Here is a 25,322-nt window from a genome sequence, read left to right as displayed (position 1 = left end):
GCCCATAGGCCTCACCCCGGGGGCAGCAAGGAGGGGCAGCATCTGCCCCAGCCACATGCCCCCTGCCAGGCCCTCCTGCCCCTCCACCCCATGGCCGTCCCTGTGTTTTGTAATGCCTGCTTCTGTGAGCCCAGCAAGCCCACCCCACGGTTCAGCCTCACAAGCTGCGGCCATGTTATCTGTGAGATCTGCTTGCAGAAAGGTAATGGCTGCTGCAGGCCCCGGGCGGCCCAGCCCTCTGCTTCAGGCCCAGCTCTCTGCTTCAGTGGGTCAGGCAGTGCTGGAGTGCACACATTTCTGACTTGGAAAAAAGAAAGGCCTGACCATTTCTTCTTGTTAACCAACTTTCTAAATTCTTGCTATCGATTTTCTTTAAATAGTAAAACCACCTGTGTCTGCCTCCAGATGGCTCTGGCTGGAGCAGTGTGGCTTTGAGAGCAAGCCTCAGACACAGAGAACTGGAGGCTTTAATAAAAGTTGAGTCTGCATGCTGATGATCCATGATTGCAATGTCAAAAAGACAAGATAGGATTCTGTTCTGTGTGATTTTGGAAAGGGCATGCTTTTTCATTAGTGAAAAAACAGTCTGCAAAACATAGGACTTGTTTATATTTTGCTAATAGTCTATAGACTTTTTAAATCTGAGTGTTGTCATGGAACACTAGAAGATTTTCAGCACCATTAGGAGGACTGGAGGTGATGTTTTGAACCTCTTCTGTGTTTTATGTAACGCCTGACTCATATTCTGGGATTCCTGTGATGTGCTTAGATGAAGATCTGTGGAAAAGACAGCAGAATAAGGAAGTTGCTTTTCAAAAGAAAAAAAAAAAAGCAGATAAATATCAATGTTTTTCCCTTTGAGGTCATGCCAGACACCCTGTTTTTTGTAAGGGCACACAGAATAAATGATCGATCTGTATTTCACAATTAAAATCTTTTAAATAAAAGTTTTCACAGGGTTGCTGTTGAGGAGAGAGGGTCATAAAATGCAGCCTCTAAATACAACTTTCAGGCTCCTAGAAACCTGAATGACAGCTTTCCTTTATGCCCTTAATATTGTTTGGCAGAACAAAACCTGAGACATTATACATTTTTTACTATGAATTCAATAATAATATAATCAGTTTTAAAAGGTATTTACCTTTTAAAGATGTTTATAAATGTTAATAGTTGGAATCCTTAGAAAGGAAGCAGCTAGCAAAATTGCCAATTATAAATATTGTAGTAATATGCATTTACTAGAAATATTTGCTATTAATTTGCAAGTAATCAAAGAGACATTTTAATAAATGATAACATTTTAAAAAGCTATTTGATTAATTTTTCACTAGTAAAATTCACAAGGTAAAATTAGTAATTCTTTGAAGTTAAGGTTTCATATATTTTATTGAGAGAGCCAGACTGGGCTCCACTCTAAAAAGTCGTGTATCTGGTTGACTCTAACTCATTAGTGCACTTAAGCATACGTTTAATTAAACCGGGCAAGTAGTCCTATTTAAATCAACGGAACTAAAAGTCACCTGCATTCAGTGACACTAATGATATTCATAAAATCATTTACATGAATGCTTATTTGTAGGAATAAGACCTGATGACATTCACATGCATTTTCCCTGTGCAACTGTGTGTAATGGTTATAGGATCAAATTCTTTATTCATGTTTATTTGATTTTCTTGTATAACTTGCAGATTCCCTCCACAAGCTCCAAACAGAGGTTTAGGCATTAAATTCTATTAAAAATGCATTCAATATCTATTCAGTTTGATGTATATTTTAAACGTGTCTTTACCTTACAGGCAAAAAAGATGAATGTTTGATCTGTAGAACTCCTTGTCGTACATTAGTCCTTTCAAAACAGGTAAATGAAGCTTTAGTATTGTATTACATTAATCTGTAGTTTGCTTAACAGCTGAATTATTTGCATGTGCAAAATACTTCCCTTTTATTTGCCAACTGTGACATGAATATTTACTGATGATAGGTTGGTAGACTTAGATACTTATGCACTATACAGCTTTTAGTTTTACAGATTTCTTCAAATAAAAGTCTATTGAGACTTTCCAAGTTTTCAGATTCTGCTGGACTGTAAATCACTCCAACCTTTTCAAGAAACACGACTAGCTACTGTGTAACATCAGTGGCTACTTTCAAAATGTGGAAAAATGTCTATTGACTTTGTCATTTGTACATCAGATAAAGTGGATTGTAGTAAGTTGTTTCATGTAATGGACTGAATTGAAAATTTGCATGGTGGCACATCAATGTTTTTCAAGTGTATTGGGGTTTTTTTCCCATTTTCTCTTAAGCTCAACTGTTTTCCTCATGGCTGTGTGATTAAGTGAGGATCTGAAATACTGTTTGGAATTTTTGTTATTCACTAGAGAATGGATAGCTTTTGATTCCCTTTCATGAGAAATCATTAGAAAGATTTAATTTTCACATTTCTCCCAGGAACCAGCTTCTCCTTAGCTGATTTCATAAATGGGTTGTGAAAACATTTATATGTTTTCCGTGACAACAGCTAATACATGAAGTCCTACAAGGCTACAAGGCAATCATGTATGTGAAATAGAGGACAATTTGGGACTAACCCTGAAGAGGTAACCTTGAAGAAGGACATGATTCCTCTAGATATGTTTAAAACTGAGCTGATGTATCTCTAAATACAAAAATCTTTACCTCTGCATACTGTATATATAAAAGTAAAAAACCATAACATTAGATTTCATATTTATAAGCACAGACTCTTGCAGGACTGAAACAGGGTGAAGAAGATTATGTTACCAAAAATAAAAAATTACAGCAAAATAACAGAAAGCACACATAATACAAAGGAATAACGCACACAGTAACCAAAAAAACCTAAAAAGCCTCTCATAAAACTTCTAAAGGAGGTATTTTAATAAGCTTTCAATATCAGCCTACCCTGGGTAGAATTTTTGTTATTAATTTCAGTCACAGAATGATTTAGGTTGTCAGGAAACTCTGGAGGTCATCTTGTCCAAAACCTTGCTCAAAACAAAGCTGATTTTGAAGTTAGATCAGTCTTTTCTGATTGGCATTTCAACAGAACTTGATAATTTTCTTAAAAAAAAAAACCAAACCTTGGAGGAATTTAAAAATGCAATGATTGGGATACTAACAAAAATTTCATTAGAACCTGCCGCTGTTCTGGAGGACTGGAAGGAAACAAATTACCATATTCTTTTAAAAAAGACATTAATGATGATTGCTTAGCCTTGATTAAGAACAGATAAAATGATTGGAATGATAATTAAAGATGCATATAAAAAAGTCATGGCTCTATAATTCAGGAACCAGAGTGGAAATATACCTGGTAACCTTTATAAGCCTGATGCTATGGAAGAATTCCCAATGAGTAGGAGGTCCTATAAATGTGTTAGAACTCCTCATTAAATTGTATATAGGGGCAATCAACATCTACACTTTAAATATTCTCATCCTTACAGTAATGCATGCTTGTCACCTTTATATCTTATGATCCCCACTTGCTTTTTCCCAGAGGATGCTTAAGTGTTATGAGAAATCAGAATCTCACTGTTCATCATTTCAGAATATCATCTTAACATCTGCTACTCCTCCATGGAACAGATAAAATATAAACAGAGTTCTACAAACCTTTATTTCAAAGAGTTTACATCATCAATGAAGCTGGTTGGTTTTTATTATTTTCAGATCTGATAAGTATTTACAGCAAGGTCATTGCTTTGTTAGGACCCTAAATAGGTTTTTAGAGCTTGCCTCCTATGAATACATCTTAAAGATGCCAAATGTATTTTTATAAGTACATTGGTTTTTCTAGATGACTTTTTTTGTCTTGTTTGTATTTTCTTTACTTAAATACCATAGACAGACTGTGCTGTCTGTCTATCTGCTTTCCTCTTTCTCTGCCTGCCAATTCACCTTAACCCTGTGGAAATTTTTGAATGCTTTGGTTAATGTCAACCAAATTCAAAAGAGCAGAGGAACTCTCAATTATAATTAATTTCCTCCTGTGAGTTCTATAAAAATTAGTAGCTGGGGAAAGCAAGGAAAAGCAGTTTAGTTCCCCTGGTGAGAGAAATGCATGTACAGCTCATCAATAATCCAAAGTGCATTTGGCAGCCACATACACAATTCCACAGTAACCAAACAGTGCATGCCATCTTTGCTCAGATGAATTGCTATACAGAACATCAAAGTAGCTGATGTCAGATTATGGGGAACAAAAGATGTAAATCTGTTGCAAATCCAGGTTATTAATTTAGCTCCTCTCATAATTATTTTTCATACATATGAAACTCAATTCCTTCTTACTATTGAAAGTATGTAATATAAACACACATTGAATGTAGGATTGACAAATACAGCTGTTATTTAGTCTTGGATATTTGACTTCCCAGTAGTGTTATACTATTTCTGGAGTAGGTAGAGATATTGTCTCTCTCAATGTTTGTGCATTTCGAAATGGACCAAAGCCTAATTATTTTTTATTTCAATGCAATATTTTTAATTTAAGTGATAGCACTTATCTTTCTATTTTCTTAGTAGTGTAGAAAACTGTTGCTTCATTCACAGGTACTTATTTCTTTCAATGATTCACCCTTTTTAATTTTTTCAATTTTTTAAACTTTTTGAGATTCTTTAGTACTTCTGTGATTAATTTAGATTTTGCCTGCAACAGTTTCAGTTCTTTTTGACTGGATTTTGAAATGTGCTTCCTTACATAAATGATACCTTTTTTTCTGGCACAATCTTCTTTTATCATCTAGGTATGTTGGGATTGCTTTTGCTTTTTCATTTAACTTTTGGCTAGTTGTAAACCTATCTTCAATTATACAATCACAATATATCAAAGAGAACATTCCAGTTTACAGTTTACAGGTAGATGAAGTTTGGTTTTTGTGGGGCTAGATTCCTCATTTTAAAAAGCTGTTTACTGTTACAGTAGAAGGTAACTGAAATGTGATCACTGTTAGTTCTTAATATATAACTATTTGAGCTTAATACTATAACAGTTGTAACTATTTACTTGTTGTATTTTGTTTGGTTTTCTAATGAATACATTGGAAATACATGTACACATGTATTCTGCATTAAAGTAGCAAATAAGTTATCTACCTTGCTATGTAGATTTGAGTAGATGTCCAAATGTCACTATAATTCTGAAATTCACATTATATTTTGTAACATTTCTTTCTCACCATAAATAATAAATATATCCTTATTGCAATGATAGCTTAGGTACAGGGCACTTACTCAGCATTTTCTAAAAATACAAGTGGCCATTTGTGAGGCTACATCATGATCTCTGATTAAAAGTCTTAGTCATAAAATACCTGAAAAATTCACCTGCCATTTTAGGGCTTTTATTCTTTTGCTAGGATAGCAGTTTGCTGTCTAAAAGGCAGGAGAGATAAAGGGATCCTAGTCAGCATTGGAACTATTCTAAAAAAAGGACTTTCAAACAAAACTGATTAAAAGATGCATCCATGTGGCTGGGGATGGTGAGAACCAAAAAGCCTGGAAAGGACTGCCAGAAATTTGGCTGTTGGTCTAAAGATTCCAGGGGATCACAATATCCTCCTTGAATGTCCTCTGGAAATTATTTCTTATTTACAATGAACATATATGTGTGTAATGTATTTAAACAAAAGCAGAAAGCCTTCCAGATGGTTAATAAGGGCATTAAATGAAACTGGGCTTGTTGTCAATTTCTGTATCATCCTACTCTTGATCTGTCCATTTTCTATTTATGTATATTGATCAGTTTAAGGAATGCTTCACAACATGCTTTATTTAATATAACTTGCAAATGAAAATGCTAACCTTGATATACTTTCTTTCCTTGGTAGACAAATCCTGATATTCAATCACTGTTCATGGGAATAGATACGTTATGCAAGAAATATGCAAAAGAAATAACACAGGTGAATCTGCCCTAAAAGTTTTTAACTCTATGAACTAATCAGCAACTTCTAATGATTTTTGTATAAATGAGAAAAACATATGAGTGAATGCTTGAAAATTAATGTATGCCCATTACCATCTTTACTCCCTTAATTCCACAGTTTCAGAGTTCTTAAGAAAGCATAAATTATTCATCACAATCACTGCTTCTGTTTTCAAACTCTCTCTGAGGACCACTACTCTGGTTATTTTAATAGTGTAAAATCACTTTCAATGTCATGCAATGAAAAATTAGATCTGCCAGAACCTTAAACATGCCCAGATAGTGTGCCCTAATCACAGCAATAAAAAGTTACACAGTGAAAACCTGAGCTGGCTAAAATCCTGAGCTGAATTCTTTGTCTCTCCCTTCCTTCTTTCCCCTCTTTTTTTTTTTTTTTTTTAATCAAAACAGCTATGTTTTTTCAGATAAATGCAATGAATGATTCCAAGGTAAATCCAAGGTAAATTTCCTCCCTGCCTTCTGTAAACTCCAGGCAGGATCCCTTCCTTCAGGCTTAGTTTCCAGCCCAGAGCTTTAGTAGCTGTCTGTGTTAAAAGTATACATATAAACTCCCATTGTCTTCTCATTTTCTGCATCTTTTAATCTTGGCTTTGGGACCCATCCTTGTCCTTGTCCTTCTTACTGAGCATTTCAGTGGTGTTTTCACCTGCTTTAGGTTGAACTGTAGTAGTACATTGTCCCTGAGCCCACCTGCAATCTTCATTGTATATTTTCACCTCCCCTGGACTGGTACTTGTTTGATCTTGTGGTGAGCTTCCTGATCCAGCAGAAAAGTAACCCAGGGAAGATCACCTGCTTTCTTCCATGGTGATTATGGATTCACATTTGCTCTACTCTATGCTTTACAAACTTCTCCCAGGCTGAGCATGGTCCCTCTCCACACTCCTTTGAAGATGTATACAGGTGACACAATGTAAACAAGAAGCCTTCCTCTGTCCTTCCATACACACTTTTTAACAGCAGGTATGATGATCAGCAGTTATTCTGAAAACTGAACAGATTTAGACAGCTATACTGTGCACCACACAGGAATACAAACTTCCATAATATGTCAAAGAAAGGAAACAGAGGACATGATGTCAAAAGACTAAGGTGGGTTTTCCATAGTCTGAGATAGCCTATGGGAAACATATTAAAGTGTAATTAGAGCATTAAGGTATGTTCAGAACTTCTAACAGTATCAAAAGACATAAAAGCATCTTGTGCTCTGTTAGGGCAAAAGTTTGTTACAGAATCAAAGGATCATGTGGGTTGGAAGGGACCTTAAAGACCATCCAGTTCCAACCCCCTGCCATGGGCAGGGGCACCTTCCACTAGACCAGGTTGCTCAAAGACCCATCCAGCCTGGCCTTGAACACTGCCAGGGAGGGGGCATCTGGGGCTTCTCTGAGCAACCTGGTCCAGTGTCTTGCCACCCTGACAGTGAAGAATTTCTTCCTAATATCTAATCTAAATATATCCTCTTTCAGGTTAAAGCCTTTACCCCTTGTCCTGTTGCTACCTGACATTGTAAAAAGTCACTCTTTAGCTTTCTTGTAGGCCCCCTTCAAAAGCTTTTGGTGGACATTTTCCCCCCATTTAATCGTCAAGTTGTTTTCTGAATATTTAGCATCTATCACATACTATGGAAGGGAGATCCACAGGTTATACACTGTGTGATGATGATTTCCTTTTTTGGGTTTTAACCTGCTACCTGCTAGTTTTATTCAATACTCTCGAATCCCACTCTAGAGGAAAAAAATGTAACCATTCCCATGCACTCCATCTGTGCTAATCATTAGTTTTAGACTGCTAATGCATCCCTTCTTCAATAGTCTTTTTTTTTCAGCCATGAAGACTCATATTCTATGTGGTCATTCTTTTACTAAAGCTCTTAAATACCTCTGATTAATCTGAACTGTTTCCAGACCTACTATATCCTTTCTGAGATGTTAAGCAGACTCAGGATATTGTACCATACATTCTTAAAGTGGAATAATGATGGCCCCTATCCTATTCCTTTTTTTAACCACTTCTAAGACCTGATTTACTTTTTTGAATGGTACTGAGCACTGAACTGACATTTGAACAGATATGTCCTTTATAGACTCAAGACCTCATTTCTGAGTGGTGGGAGGCAGCTTAGAGCCATTATTTTCTGAGTGGCTGTTTCTTCCATCAGTTCTTCTGAAGACATTTCTGATCCTTTGATGAGTATTCAGTGGGAACTTCCCAGGCTCTTCTACAGTGAATAAAAGTAATCATTTCAATTAGATGCTCCGCTATGGGTTTATGTTCTCACGAATGTTTCTTCTTGGTTCTCTCTATCCCTACACATTTTCTGGCAGTTTTCTTACACGTGAGAAGAAAGATTTATTAGTAACTTGCCTATTTTAATTTGTTCCTCAAGCTCTTGTCTTGCTTACCTTGTATGTTTTTACTTTTAACCTGTCATAGTTTATGATCCTCATTTGGGCACAAGAAGTGCTTACACACCACCAGACAGTGTGTCTAACAATTATTTTTTAATTAACAGGATATTTTTACAAGGCAAGTTATAATTGCCAGTAAGACACATTACTTTTTATGTTGCCATTAATTTTATGTGTTTGCTTAGAACTAACGAATAAGAAACACCGCAGCTAAACTGGCTTTCTGATGTCCTTTACTTTGTTAGACAACACAGTGTTAAAACACAAATTCAGTGAAATAAATCTACCAGTTCAAGGGTAGGCCATACTAGATCAAATGAACGTTATAATACTTTCTTTATCAGTGATTATAACTTAGAATGTTTTGTCACAGAGGATTTAAAGAAGATATGTTAAATGCTTATTAAAATATAGAAGAATTTGAATACTGTGAAGTTGTTCTCCACTTTTTTGCTGAGGTTGTGTGAATATTACTAGGTGAAGGCTGATAGAACTGTATTTATTTTTAGATTTCAGAATTTCAAGAAAAACACCGTAAACATTTATTAGCATACCACAGGCAAAAGGTAACTCTAATTGTGATTTCTTATTTTCATTGCTTATATTTGCCTTGTTGCTTTGGTTTATTTTTAGAAAATATGTAGAGGAATGAAGGCAGTGGGTTGATTAGCATTGATAACATGCAGCTGTGGCCTTGCCTCAGAGGCAGTGGGTTGATTGACATGGATGATGTGCAGGTGTAGCTCATTCCTGATAAGTAGTTAAATAGCCCTGAGGATGGGGAGGGAAGGATGGGTTGGGTCGGGTCAAATGGAGAAAGTGTAGTGTGGCCTGACCTCTGGAGGAAGGAGATACAGCACAGACAGTAGAATTGTGACCAATGGTAAAGCCTCATTGCAGTCTACTAGTTTGATTGTGCTGCAACAAAAATATATTCACCTTTTAGTGGAATACTTACCATAATTTATCAGTGTTGCTTTGTTTCTGTCATTATAAATACCAGTTTTTAGTTGTTTAAAATATCTGAGGACTTTATCAATTATGTTTTGTATTATTTTATTAAATAATAAAAGGGTTTATTAAATAAAAACAGATTGTAGTTGTGGGGTGGCCAAGATTACATGGACAGTCAAAGGGCAGGGAGAGAATAAATGAATTCACTGTATGGCAAGCTGTGGAGGAGAAAGTGGAAGAGGCAGGGAGAGACTGGTACTCAGATTATAAACCTAGAGGAAAAGAAGACTAGGGCTGACACAATAAATGAGAAGCTTGAGCAATAGAGAATAAGACTAAGGCCTAGTACCCTGCATTAGGGGTAGCTCAATAGAAGGAGCAAAATTAATTATTCTGCAGAGAATATGTACTGAACTTGTGAATATGCCTCTTCCTCTGTAGGTTGGAAAGAAAATTTAATTTTCATTTCTGAGATGCTTCTAAATGATAAAATAGTTGGCTGTTTCGTTCATTTCTAAGGACATGGTCAGGTACATTACTTACAGCTGCTTGGAAATACCGGTGAATCGACACATCAGTAGGCGCCCTATGTATGAAATGACAGATGGAAACTCATATTGTTGGTCAGTTGTCTGTTTTGTGTGTGAGGAGAGCATCTGATACAGTTCTTTCAAGGTTCTGCCCTGCTTTCAAAGCCAGGCAATGGAGATACCCTGATTTTATTCCCCTTTCTAATGTATTGTACTAACTTGAGATAGTAAAACTGAAACATGCAGGCAAAGTAAAATCAAGTTCTTAACAGAATTTTGCATAAATAGAAATGTTATCTCCAAAGAATCTGTGCAGAGTGTGGATACTTTTTGATGGTAAGTTTCTAAGTTATTCACTGCTGAGATATTCATTTAAGAGTGGTTGTAAAATACTCAAGGACACTGCTTGACCTAAGGAAGGTGTTTAGGTGACAATACAGAAACAGGTGAAGATTTAGTTCGTTGCTATTTCAATGGCATGCTGTTTTGGGTGTTTCTGTTGTGTTGTCCATTCTATGAATTTGTTAGTATTTTAAAACTACTTGCATTGGATTGGGGTCAGAAGAGTCTGGTTGTCTGAAATACGCTGTATGCAGCTATGGCTAGCACCGGTGAAGCCATTTTGGTAGAGAAATGGTTTGACAGTGAGGCTGAGGTGAGCAAGGAAGAGTAGAGTTTCCCTGTGCAATGATATACCCATCTCCTTCCTGTGAGTTTCAGTTAGCAATGCTCCCTCTTTCAGGGCTACAGGGGGGAGTCTGAAGGAACTGGGGAAGGCTAGGTCACAGCTGGCAGAGGCACACAGGATGAAAGAGTGGGAATAGATGCTCACACTCAGGGTTATAATCTCCATTTGAGTCTTCCAGCCACTGGCTTTGAGATAAAGGTGAGTGGGAAAAGGACAGAGCAAGAATGATTTACAGTATAATCAATTTGGCAAATGGCCAATCCCTGGGGAGTTGAGGAAGCACAAATCTGCCTGTGACACAAGTGTTTCTTCCTGCCACTCTCCACTCTGCAGATCTTGGCCTTTGGAAAAGGTGAAGTACTGCACGAGGAAATTCACACCCAGGCTCTCACACTTGCCCATCTTTGTGGTCTCCTTTCTCCTTGTCACTGTCAACCAACAGCTCTTATGACCTTGATAGAAACTTCTTTATTGTTATTTCTATGAGTTGTTCAGATACTGGGGTACAGATCATGGTGTGTGGTGTGGGCACTTATGTCCTTATTCCTGGCAAGTCTAGACCCTGTGTTGTGCTAGGACCCAAAGGTGTTGAAAACCAAATAGTTATTCACCTTTAAGGTGTTTTGGCCTTAAAATGACCCAGTCTTGCAGAGTGACAGGGTAAAGTACACTCTTGCTGACATCTGTACTGGTTACTTTCTTAATTAAAACTAATTCTCACGTCGAGGAAAAAAAAAAATACAAAAAATCAGATCTTATGTAAATTTGATTTTGTCTTTAATCTGCTTTGCAAAGTTTTACATCTGCAAAAAGAGAATAATATTGCCCATAAACAACATGATTTTATAAAGGTGTATCAGGTAATGATATTAAAGAATTCAAATAATATTATGAGGAGAAGCATGAAAAGTTAACGTGAAAATTTATAATTTGTCTTCAAATCAAAATATGAAAAGTGTGAAGTAATGAAGGACTAAGGTCACACAATGGTAATTAAATATAAAATATAGATGCAGTATTGAGACTATTGAATGAATTTTTACATCCTTCATAAAATATAATGTATGATCATGTAATGGAAGACTGTAAAAAATACACATACTAGGGAGCTGACCTAATGTTCTTGACCTTAATGTTCTTTAATTTTGCAAGCTCGTAACATTCTTTAATGGAGATATTTTTGGTTGTGTCTATAACATGAAAGGAAATACTCTTCACATGAGCGTATTACAAATAGATACTCTAAAAAACTGAATAAATTTTGAATCTGAAATGACAAATATAGGAAAATGTTATCTGGTATTTTGTATAGTTACTGGTATTTTTCCAAATAATTCCATATTAAAAGGCACATTACTTTTATAGCAGATATGGAAAAGAGGAAGAAAAATATAAGCAAACTATTTTTAGGCCCTTTTCTTAGTATTCATTTATCCAATATTACTAGCACACCTAACAAAAGGTAGTCAAACTAAGTCTGTAACTGCCAAAAAGAAACATTTTCAGACTGACTGTTCAATGGATCCATATAACAGCTATAGTCTTGCCCAATCTAAGATTAAAACCAAAAGAAAACAGCCTTTCAACACTTTAGAATACTGTTGTATGAAGATGAAGTTGTGTGTCACACAAATTGATTTTGTTTAAATCTATGATTATCTCACAGACAGTAAAGTTGGAAGAATCTCTCAAGAAAGTAACACAACAAATGCATCAGATACAACGGTAAGATGTTTAATGCAGCAAAAGTAAATGAGAAATAGTCTTTGTAATCAAACAACAATATGTTTAATTTGTAAAAATAAAAAAAGTCATGCTTTGTTTGCCTTTCTCATATATTGTGTTGTATAAATAGAAGAAGCATATTTTTACAGAAATTGTAAATTACAGTACAGTGATTTCTGTCATCAGGTCCATTTTCTTCACATTTATCAAGCCTGTCAGGAAGGAATCCTTTTATTTTTTAATACAAATAATTCAAAGCATTTACTTTAAAAATGAACTTTTAGAAATTCATATCGTACGTGTATTCTGTTTTAAAATTTTTATTTGCATTTACATGAACGTGTTTGTGGTTTTTTTTTAATAGGCTTTCCAGCATCAGCCTGGAAAGTACTATAACATTTCCTAGTATCTATCCCATTTACAAAATTATCAGATTTTTGTAACATGATTCTTATCTTTTCTGTTTCTAGTAGATATCAACTTGACTTATTTTAAATTAGTCTTTTTTCACAAATGCATCAGAGACAGCCAAGAGGTAGCTCATCATTATCTCCCTGCACATAAATTGATACAAATTAATCTTTTAATCTCATTTATTTCCAATTTATAGCCAAAGTTCTTATGATCCTTATGTGCATTCTGTGTTATTACTTTTAATTTAATTATATTTTATTTCAATTATTTGTTTGAAAATAGCAAATTTTTAAAGTCATTATGTAGTTCTCAATACTGATGTAACTTTCTATCTTCAGAACTTCCTGTCTTCAGGTTTCACAAACTGGGCTATCCCTGAGTCATCAGGGAGTGTATTAAACAGGATCAGTTGCAAGACTAAACTGAAGGGGACATCACTAGTAACATTTCTGCACTCTCTTCACCCTTTTCTGTTGTTTCCCTTGTAATACTATTTGTGCTATACTCTACCCAAATTAATTGCTCTTATCTCTGCTTTAAAGTCCACATGGCCTATACGGTACTCATGTTTAAATTGAATTAACACACAAAATGTACTATCTTACTACTGTTTTAAAATATCTGCTTACATAAAACAAATAAACAAGATATCAGACATCTACTGTGATCCACCTATGGTGAAATCACTACATTTTCTATATAACATTTGTTTCTATGTCCTATTTTATCCTACCCATTTTCTAAGATTTCAAAAACTACTGGCAAAAAACCCTAACAGTCTTGGTCTGCTTTTGCCTTTTAGTGAATATGGGTGTTAAGAGTACATAGTGTATAGTTACAATGTACTTCTCACTATGGATCTATCTTTTTAAGAGAAGCCCTTCATGAATGCCCCTTTATGAATACCAGTGATCAAGGATGCTGAAATCTCCTTAATAAGCCAGTTCATGAAGCCAGCAATTTAATTGCAAATTTTGTTGATCTTTATTCCTTTTCTGTGTTTCATCAGTATAGACTTTCTTTTGACTCTGATGTGCACCTAATATTGTAATATGGTCTCTTATGATGCTTAGTGTAATATGACTGAAAGCAAAAGAATGTGAAGGAAACTATGTAAGTGGTGGATTGTCATAGTTTATATATTTTTATCCACAGCCTCCTTTTTCTTGATTACATCTCAAATAAATAGCATCTTGGTTATACCAAATACAGAGTTCTTACTGAACTTCAGATTTTTCACAGTTCTACCAAGATAGCGTGAGCTAGGGCTTCTCCTTGCATGCCCAGTAGACATATTCCTCCTATTTATGGTTATTGGCAAAGCTATCAGTTTTACGTAGCTGTTGGTGAACAGCATAAATATGCCAACATTTCCTTTGAAAACTAGATTTTTTAAAGTTTGGGAAATGTATAGATCAAAACGAAACTTTTTGGCTCAACTGCAGTTAAGACTTGTATTTTAACATCTGTTGTTCCATAAAATACTTTGCCATAATGTTATCCTAAATTGGTATTCCTGGGCATGTAGTGACTGATAGAGACATTATGATATAAAGAAGAAGGTAATAGCTTATCAAATAGATGGTTATTTTGCTTCATGGTAAACAGTGCCGTGTTAGAAACAGCTAATGATGGATAAAATGCTTTGATTTTGTGCTTTATGGACCAGCTAGACAAATGAACTAACCAAACCAGCTTTCAATCTATATCTGTTGTTTCTTCTGTTTTCCCATTAGTATGAAGCCTCCTGAACAAACTACACAACTACCATTTTCCAGTACAAGTAGAAATCCACTTTCCAGTAAGAAGTGTTGGTTTAAGATACTGACTATGGAAAACTTATCACTGGATATAGCTATGTTCTAATATTAAATTTATTAATGACTTTAGTTCCTTCAAGAAAACAGAATGATTGTTCCTCATGTTCTCTTCATCCTAGTCATCCTTCTGCTTCTGAAATGTAGGTACAAATCTGTTGTCAATGAAAATCTTAACATAGACAATATGATATTTCATACACAAAACTATTTTTTTTGTAATGAATTTAAAATAACTTTTCTGATTTTGTGTTTTCTTTCTGCAAACTGTGTAAGTACAGAAGAATTGTGGAGGGTCTTATTTATCCAAGTGTACATAATAGCTACTTGTATACATTGCCTTTGTACTCACTGGAAAAAATTCTAAGGCATGATGCACCTTATCCTAAAGACTTTCTGGATAGATAGATTGATTAATTAATGAGGAACTCTTCCCACTGACTGTAGGAAAAAAATTAATGACTTGTACAGACACCTGTATGTACATTGTAGTTATCTGAAGTTAGATGGGATGAACTCCAGTAAGGCTGATTAAATTTATATAAATGGACCATACAGCTTGCTCAAGCTAACAGATTTCTATACCTGTGACTGTGGCTTTATTTTTTATAAAATATAAAATTTCAGAATGCCTTCATTTTGGAGAAAAGTGACAAATATATAAATATGCATATATATTCCAAATTAAATATCAGAATAACAATGCCGGTCATAAAATAACTTTCTCTGTAAATGTCTAAACCAAAGCTCAGAATCAATTAATAGTTTTTTCTTAATGCTACTGGGATTTGGAACAAGTTCTAAATACTCTTATGTGTTATGCATTATATATTATGCTTTTCCATTATTAGTAAAATCTAACATGAAAATATAATTTTAGTCATAAAGAATGTGTTAATTTTATGAGAATGTCATGCGTATTTTCACCTTTATTATAAGAATGGAGTCAATGGAGATTGATCCTGTACCTTCACCAATGAGGAAAGTAAGTGACGTTTGTATGTATGTTTACATAGATATATATATGCTTTTGATTTCTTGTGCTCTGTTAATATTGCAAAAAAATATGATTCCCCTCCCACATTCAAAACAATTCTTATTTACTTGCTGATTTCAGTTATGCTTGATTATTAGTAGAAGTCAGACACTCCTGAAAAAGGACCCAAAAGGGAATAAATCACAGCATTGATTTCTGGAGTTACATTCTCCACATGCCACATACAGGCTTTTACATTTCTGATGCTAAATTAAATGGCAAATTCTTGAAATCTCAGTATGTTTATATTATTAAAATGTTGTAACTGTTTCCAAAATGAATGTTATTAATACATGAAACTGAGAGTTGCAATTAAACTTAAGTTCTAATATATTAAGAAATGGAAATTTGTGTAAGGTTTCTACCTTTACTAGTCCTCATGTTGATGTCTGCAGTGCAGATCTGTGCTAGCATCTCAGGTTTTCCATTATAACCTACGAATTAGTATGTGTGATTCATCTCATTCTAAAGGAAACTTGTTGGTCTCATTCCTGTTTCTCTTCCTTGACCACAAAGGGAATTTTGGGGGATCAATCTGGGTGCAAACAATGCAGATATCTGAAGTTAGAAGAAGTGAATCACATGGCACTCTTCAGATCACACTGATTTTCAAAACATTGCTGAAATTTCATTTATGATGGATAAAAGTGTTTTGGTTTTTTTTTTTAAGCCACAAATCAAGCCAGTCGTTATCATTCACCTTTCATAAACAATTTTGTTTGCTGCTTGAGCAGGTGATCTTGCTTCCACCTATGCTCAGGAGCATCAACACATGTATAGTACCTTCATATGTTAAGAAAAAACTAGGTGTAGAAGCCAACGGTCTGAAAGCAGTGCTAGAACCTGATATTTGAGTAGGGAATCGCAAGCTTTGAATGACATCTCTAAGATGAGAAGAAGGCAGGAGCTTTTCACTGTATCAGTATTCTGATTAGGAGAGGTAACATCCAGGAACAGATACTAACTTAAGAATGGGATCTCAGCACAGAAAATGTGTCTGATATTTTTCTTATCTGAATGTGACAGAGAGGACTTCTTGGAATACAACTAAAAGACATGTACTCCCACCACCAACCACCCCACAGAGCTCTAAAAAATAATAACTTAATTCTAAGGTTTTGCATTTTAGGTTATGAAAAAAACTGGCAGCTGAAAGCACCAGAAATCTGCAGGCTTTACAGACCTTAAAAATGTAACAATATCACTTAAAGTATCTTCATTATTAACATACATATTACACTGTAATTAATACCTTGACATTCATTTAGCCTGAGACACCAACAGGTCCAACAAGATTATCATTAATAACTCCACCACAAGATGGACGTATGGGTGAGTAAAAGTAAAATTTATAACTGGATAACATTTGCATTACATTAAGAGGATTAATGAAGTAAAATGCATACATTAGCAATTTACTGAGTAAACTTGAATTGTGTTAAGGTATAAGGAACTTATCATGTAGACATCATTCCAGCAGATGGGAAATGGTTAAAAATTAAGAATGAAGTAAGTCTTCCTAGTACTGACCTACCCTGTTGTGTAAATAATTACTTGTAAACAAAATGATTTTTGCTGAGCAATCATAGCTAATGTTTGCAAAGAAAATACTGTAATGATGTGTATGGTTGAACAGAACAGGCATACTTGCAATATATGTTGTTGACCCTCTATTAACCTTCATAATTTGTTTATAGTTACGAGAAATTAACATTGTCCATAATGTCATGTTAAAAACCACATGAAAAGAAGGGGGGAAACAAAATGAAAGTAACAAAGGTATTTCATAAAAAGCAAGGTAATTAATTTGAGATCAAGAATTTCTTCAGAAAGGTGATTTATTTTTTTCTTTTTCACCATAGGACTAATAGAGTATAAGACATTTTATCTGCTTGTGCTTCCTTTCATTCCTGGCCTGTTGCAGAGCTTGGGTTACACTGATGTAAATAAGTCATGAATAACAGCCTACTGAAATTAATGCAGTCTCCATGAGTACTGTTTATTTGTGAGGAGTTCCCCAGAATTCCTAATGCTCTGCAAGTTGACCATTTACATGTCCATCTCATTCTTGATTTTACATTCAGCATGTTTCTGTAACAGTCCATTTCAGGCAGTATTTCACTTGGCTTCAGCAGTTAATAGAGTCCATCTCCAGCCACATAAGGAACTTTTAGCACTCTTGTATTTTCACATGGTGCAAATGTCCCAAAATGAAGACAAATACAATTGCAATGCAATTGTAATGAAGGAGAAAAAAATTGCTTTTTCTATGTTAAGTCTGATTTATATATTCAGATCCTTCCTAAATGCATGCTTACCTATAAATTTATGAATAACAAGATAGCAAGAGTTGAGGTCGACTGTTTTTTTATTGTGTCTAAATATAAATAGATATTTAATAGGATGATAAAATCATATGTAGAACAGTTATGTGTCCAGCACATTTCAGAATCAGCCCATGAAGTTTTGCAGTGGGCAAGACAGCATACTTGCAAAAGTAAGGGCAAGTAGAAACAGTGATTTACTGTTGCACTAAAGAAAGTTTCTCTCTCCGAGATGGACGGGGCAAAAAAGAACAGCTGAAGAGCTGGAGTACCTCAGCAGAGCTATCTTGATAGTCTAATAATAGTCTAATAATAGTCTAATAAATGAGAGAAGGTGAAAGAAACAAACATATATGTTTAATTTGAAAAAGATTTGCAGGAATGATGCAATATTATGTTTTCATGACAGTTAAGCTCTAAGTAGGATTAATCTGTTAAGACTAAAGACAACTTTTCACCTTTACCCTCTGCTGGAGTGCTGCTGAGATCTATTGATAGTTTTCACTTTTGCTGGATCTTCCAACAAGAGGTACTGTAAGACAACTCATACCTCAGCAAATGTTTTGTCTGTGCTAAATTGTAAAAACACGTTATTAATTTTTAGGGGTATTTTAATCCTTTTCAAGTGACTTTATTTTGTCAGCCAATTCCTTATCTTTCATTGTCTATTGTAATTGTGCACTATTTTTCATTCTTGAATAAATCAATCATGAATTTGTCCAAAATAATGCACTTAAAGTACCAAACTTTGTTTCCAAAGCTCTCTCTTAAGTAAAACGGGTAATTCATGTTGGTCCTGTTTCAAAAATTTGATTCTTACAGGTAGTGTATCCTACAGAAGTTCTCAGTCATCTGGATTAATGTCAAGTCAAAACAGTAGGGCAGGATCCACAAGGTAATTAAATACCTTTCCAACATGTTACTGTCTCCTATTTTGTTTTCCATAATTTCTCTTGTATGTCCTGTATTAATCTGTACATTTAAAGGTTATATTCTATATCTGAAGAAATATTATTTTGCAGGCTAGCTATTACCTATACAAATGTGTTATTGTTGGAATCTTTTATTTTGAAATCACTTTCTTCAAAATTGTGCAGAGATAATCTGAGTTCCTGTAGCTGTGAACATATACAGTCATGGTGCTTTTATACAAAGGGTAGTAATTTTATAGTAGGGAAGTGCAACAACATGTCTGCTTTATAATTCTTCTAAAAATCAGAGATGACAACACAATATCTACACAAGAGCTATTCTTTGAATAACCTGAGCATCTTAATGCAGTGTGTAGCAGGTGTTTCAGGTTTTCAATCTGAACATTGAAAATGCCTCTAACTGTAAGAATTAATAACATCAAGAAAAATCTTGGAATGGCTCCAGAAAAAGTACTTTTGTTCTCTATGATCATTTAGCCAAAAATATCTTCCCAGCACAAATTTAAAGTACATAACAAAATACTTCTTTCCATCTCTGATTCTCATATATTTTCTCCTTCTGCTTTTTAAAATATGTAAAAATCCCAAAGAAGTGCAAATCTGATAAGGAATGTGTAGAACACAACAATTTATGGCATTTTCTATTAAAGTATTAGCACTATGAATTTAAGTGGTTTTGAAATCTCTTGTACTATGAAAGTAGCCTCAAATCATATCCATGAATTAATGTCATTAACAGAACCACACCTATAAGACTACCGCATAGTGGATGTTCACTTACGTCACCATCTGGATCACAAAGTAGCAGATGGGGGTCATGGGCTACTTCTGATTTCAGAACCCCTCCTTTGTATCCATTTACATCACCTTCCCCACAGCCATCTGTAACAAGACAACCAATCACCATCTCTGGACTTCTGCAAAGACAACATTTAGGCAAGTACATTTTATGAAATAACAACATTTAATGCCTCCTGAAAAATTTTCACCGTAACACATGCTTATTACTTATTCACTGGAAACAGCAAATAAGAAATAAATTAAGCAACACAAAAATGATATTTCAAACTTGGAAATAGGCTATCAGCAAAATATCAAAATGTTGATGTTTATGACCAGTATTGTGCCTTAGTCTTCTGTGTGATAGAATATTTGCTGTAAAAATATATTCTTGCTTCACCTCAGAATGATATTTTAAAAGAGATTTAAATCTGATAATGTCCATAATTGTTTTCTAGAGAAAGTATCAGTTCTAAATAAATCAACACATATAATAATTCGCAAAAACTAATCTTGCAACAAATGTCAAGTAAGGAGTGAAGAAAGACATGAGTGGAGGAAGTAAAGTGAACTCAGTGGGAGTCATAGCAAGACAGAGATAATAAACAAGAGTCCTTTAATAAAGCATAATAGTTGACACATGGGAAAGAAGGAGGAAAAATGTCTATAATGAAAAGAATGAATGGGAGACGGTCCCTGTGACTGAATTGTGTGTTCTAGAAAGTGGGTGACACTTGACATCTCACTATGTCCAGCAGAGAAAAAAATTAACATAAAAGGAAACTGCAATATTCTGAGAGAAAGAAGTGAAGTATTAGTCACCTGGTTATTAGGAACTAGAGAATATTAATGGAAAGGAGCAAATGAGTGAACTCATTCTGCAAATGAACAATGGATAGGGAATGAGCAGATGAAGAGGCAGAGAGGAGGAAGGAAGATGTATTAAGCAATAGGAAAAAAAGGTGAGGATATTAAAAGGGTTAGGAGTAGAAAAGGAACGCAGAACAGTGCATGGGACAGAAAAAAGGCTATAGAGGAAGCAGACTAAAGAATTTATTAGAATGGCGATAAGAATGCAGAATATTAGTGTGAAAGAGGAAGCAGGATGGACCAAAGGAAAAAGATGAGAAGACAGTAAAGGCCATTTTTTTCCTATGAAGCAAGAAAAGTAGAAAGGAGATGGTCTGGATAGTTAAAACAAACAGACCAAACAAAAAAGCAAAGAATAAGGAAATGTTGGGGAAAAAATTATAGAAGACAAAAGCTTTTTCTAGTCTTTTACTGTTATGTTTTATAAATATTGTTATTTATAGCATTCTACTTCCCTGTCATGTGCTCTTTACCTTCACAGTCTGGGAGAAAAGGCTTAGATTATAATTATGATCATTTTTTGCTTGTGATTTATACCATATTCTGTACAATATTAACGTAATTTCTTTTACAACTACCTATTATCCCATTCATAGATTTCAGGAGTAATCTTCCCAATTCCATGATGTCTTTTTTCAGTCCTAGTGCTGTTCTCTCATTTGCCATGTTTCCTGTCTCAACTTCACATTTCTTAGAGAACTAGCTGTCAAGACACCCACATAAATGTCCACAAGTGACAGTAAAAAAAGAGGTAGTCCATGGTATTATTTGCTGAGTGCAGAATAAGGCTAGCAAAAGTAGCTGAGCTGCATAGAGACCAGCCCAAGAAGGATATGGAAATGCACTTGGGCAGATTAATTCATAAAATCATGGAATCATGGAACAGCCCAGGTTGGAAGGGACCTTGAAAGATCATCTGGTCCAACCTTCTGTGAGAAAGGGAGCCTAGATGAGTTTGTCCAGCATCCTGACCAATCACATCTTGGAAACCTAATTCTTCATATTGTAGAGTTTATATCACAAGTGAAATCTTTGTTATTTACATTAAAAGGATAATTCACTATAAAGCATTTTTCAGTCCATATTAATAAATGTGACCTTTCTATTCCAAGAGTAACACATCCCAAGCAGTTTTGAGATCATGAAACTTAATGAAACCAAAACAAGACATTATAAGAAATTCACTCGTACTCAAGATATGAACGCTTATAGTTTGTAGAAGCTTACATCATAACTGGCTTTTTTTTTTGTGGAATTTGTGGACAGTGATACAGCATGTGAAATAATGCACAAACCTGATAGAATCTGTAAATACTGTAGTAGAAATCAAAGTTAAAATAAAGCAGCTGTATTGAACTTACATATTAGTCAACTTTGAGCTGTATGTTTACAGGTTAATTGCAGTTCATATGCAGAGCAATGCTTTTGGCATTCACTTGTGTAGCTGAAACTGGAATATAGCAAAAATGCTTTTAGGGAAAGAGAAACCAGTTCTTTTATATAAATACAATTATTATTATTTAGATTCATAAAAAGAGCTCCAGAAAAGTTCTCATCAAAATGTATGGATTTAGTTCTAATTGTTGATAATGGTTCCTTTCTCTCTTCCTTGAATAAGTTTACATGAATAAAGTTTTCCTTTAGTGTGACTAATTTTTTTCCCATTTGCACTTGTATTCTTATTGTAGGATCGACTAATTTTGGAGGACATTCAACAGAAAGATAAGCAAACATCTGTGAGTTGTTTTGGTTAATAAGCATCTGGAGAAGCCCTACACAGACTTCGGATATCAAACTATTTGTAATTTCTATGAAGTGTCAAAATGGAATAAAACAGCTAACCATTCAGCATTAATAATGTATTTAAAACATCACTGATCTTCCTGGTTAACATCTATGGTAGTTTTGAACAGGAGTACAAAATCCTTGTGCCACTCTTAGAAATTTTGGCTTAAAATATATCGTATAAATAAACAGTCTTTATTAACTAAATGTTAGAACGGAACATGATTATATTCAATGAGCATTTTTTGCTGTGAATGCATTGAGCTGCAGCAGAACTCTGTTTTTAAATTTTTGCATCTGTACAGGATTAGAAATGACCCTTAGTCCTAAAAAACAATTAATTTATGGATTTTTGATTCCACAATTCTAAACCTTGGTTCGTACTCAATAAATTATTTTGCTTGCACTGTTGTAAAGGGGTAAGGTTTGAGAGATATTACATTCTAGCAGGCCCTGCTGAGCTCATAATACATTATCTATTCCACACTCCAAGATATTTACCATCTGATTTAGGTAGAATGGTTTCTTCCCCAAATGGAATGAAATGGGGAAGCTGGGATGAAGAGATAAACCACAGTGGAGACTACCTTTACTCTCATACAGGAATAGCAACTGAACACTCTGAATGCAGGGTGCCAGAATGAAAACTTCTTCTTTTGAGAATAACTCTTAAGCTGGAATTCCCACCATTACTGTGTAAGATTTTGGTACGACTGAGTGATCAACTATGCACCTTTGTTTTGTTTCGGCCCTAACTTTACCTGGACTGTTTTAAAAATAATATAACTAAAAGCTGGCTTTTTGAGATAAAGTCCCCTGAGCACATGATAAATTTCTTTTGGGTTGAAATGTTTTGCTTGACCTAAGAGAAAAGTTAGAACAGAAAAGAAATTATAAAGGATTATATTTTTTTTTGTAATGCTGAGACAAAGTGGTTTAATTCACCCAGAAAACCAGAGTGAATGTATTTTCTTACTCTTTCTGTATTTGATTTCATTGTTCTTCTATCATCTCCCCAGTTAGATACTGTGATGAGTTTTACCGGGCAAGTGTGCCCCTTGAATGAGAATAAAATACATGGAGAAACAAATTTTATGAACATTTCTGGAGCAGGGGCTTCCACAACAAATTTTAAACTTCACATTTCCTTTATTTCAGTGTAAAACTGCTTTTTACTTTTTTACCATGGGAAAGTTTGTGTGTTTTCTCCTTCCCAATTTCTTATACTTCCAATTCTAGATAACATTTCTAAGTAAATTTCCTTTCAAGAAAAATTCCATTTGAAAGATTTAGTTTTACAGTACCACAGACATAAACAACTAAAGAAGTGGGGTGCAACTTTTTAGAATTCCTACTCTCCTTTAGTTCCAGATGAGTTAGAATAGCTTGAAAAATGAGACTAGTAAAAAATGATTGTTGGCTTCCTCATTAATTGTGCCCCAATGATTTTCTGTTTGTTTGGATCACAAGACAGTATTCTTTTTAATTTCTCTTTTGCAACACTGCAGAGTCATCATCCAAGCCTGCAAAGGTTTTATAGTTGCTGAAAGTTGTATTCTACAATCAGGTGAAATATCTGGTTTTCATTAATTTTGTTTCTCCCTCCTTCCCACCCCAGCCCTTATTAATTGCATAGCTGTAAATGAAGACAGAATATGAGGATGATAAAGCTGCAAAGTTGTGTCTTTAAATGGGACTTGTCCGAAGATTTTCTGGAAGGAATCATATAGGAAGGAGTCGTATATGCTAGTTCTACAGAACTAACAACAATAAAAAAATGCACCCTGTCATTCAAAGACGTGAATAAAAGAGAGCTGAATGATTTCTGTATTGCTGCTTACAGCAGTGGTTTCCACACAAATTCAGTAATGAACTTCATGGCTTTGGCAATCTTTACCAGTTCACCTTTTCTGTGGTAAAAGCTCGACACAGGAAGAACATGTTTTGTGGCTGTAGGTTGGGAAGAGAACTTGGAACATTGCGTCAATAAAGAAAAAAAGTATAGTATAAAAATGGGCATTTATGTATTTTTACTTCTGCTCTGAACTACGTAGTAATATTTTCTATTTAACAGGTACTGCCCAATCTATTTGAGCCCACAGTCTAATCCTGAAGGAAAAAAAATGCCCATCTTTGGAGATGTTACAGGCTTTAAATGCATTTTGAAGAGAAAACAAAGCGTAATTTAAGTCGAAAAGGAAAAAAAAGGCACAGGAGTTACATGTGTGGAGTAGGAAAACCTTTGGATGACACCCTCTTGCTTCCCAGTTCAGACAAAAGAAAATTTTGAAAACATGAGCTAATGAACTAGCTATAATGTGAAATTTTTCAAAACTGGCATCTAAGTGGTGCTCATATCATGCAAAATAATTGCTAGGAAAAAATAATTAAAAAGAAAAAAAGCCATTTGAGGAATGCAATTTGCCCAGTTCAATGCTTTCATCATTTGTTCATAAAAAGCTGAAAATAATTAAGTATTTTATTCTTTAAGAAGAGGAGAAGGAAAAAAGGCAACGTTTCCTCTGTCTGGCAATAAACACAAAAGTTTCTATATTAATCTCTTAGGCACCCGTCTTCGCTGGATTTTTCTTGCTTTCGTGAGGCATTAACGTCCTTTAAGGAAACTTGCAGTGCACCAGTGGTGCACCAGAGGGTGCTAACTTACCTCGGAACAAATTTATTTAGTCCATAACTCTTGGGTAAGTGGAGTAAAATCTGTACTATTCTGGCCTTTTCAGTGTGATATTTATATAGAAAAGCTACAGATAATAAGAATGGCAACAAATTAATGTAGAGTCTGAAGATAAAACATCAGAAAAGTGCCCAAAGATAAACAAAAAATGTGAGGGACTGAATGAACTAAACTGGAAGATAAAACAGTAATTCAGATAGGGTAGCCTACAAATATGTGAAAAGTAAATATGGAAGCAGGCGTTAGTCATGCTAGTGAGGTAAGCTGTAGTGGTTTGAAGGAAGAAATTATTTAGGCTTGATATTGGGAAACTTTCTAAGAGAGTACTTTGGCAACGTGCTAGTCTCAGGACAGGGTCAATGCCCCATCACGGTGGGTATTGAAGACTT

At 34.8% G+C, this 25,322-nt stretch overlaps 1 protein-coding gene across 1 annotated transcript; it reads left to right on the top strand.

Moving 5' to 3' along the window:
• Positions 1-90: 90 nt before the first annotated feature.
• RNF212 (ring finger protein 212) lies at positions 91-22,182 on the top strand. The gene is made up of 12 exons (XM_005446383.1): positions 91-202; positions 1,798-1,859; positions 5,857-5,931; positions 8,896-8,952; positions 12,225-12,283; positions 14,434-14,498; positions 14,588-14,657; positions 15,454-15,499; positions 16,819-16,882; positions 18,697-18,769; positions 19,546-19,742; positions 22,145-22,182. Exons 1-12 carry the CDS (start codon positions 91-93, stop codon positions 22,180-22,182), a joined length of 918 nt encoding a protein of 305 aa, XP_005446440.1.
• The last annotated feature ends 3,140 nt before the right edge of the window (positions 22,183-25,322 follow it).

This window comes from Falco cherrug, chromosome 1, assembly GCF_023634085.1.
Source record: "Falco cherrug isolate bFalChe1 chromosome 1, bFalChe1.pri, whole genome shotgun sequence".
Classification (NCBI taxonomy): Eukaryota; Metazoa; Chordata; class Aves; order Falconiformes; family Falconidae; genus Falco; species Falco cherrug.
Note: the sequence above shows the minus strand (reverse complement) of the source record. Positions and strands in the feature narration are given on the sequence as shown.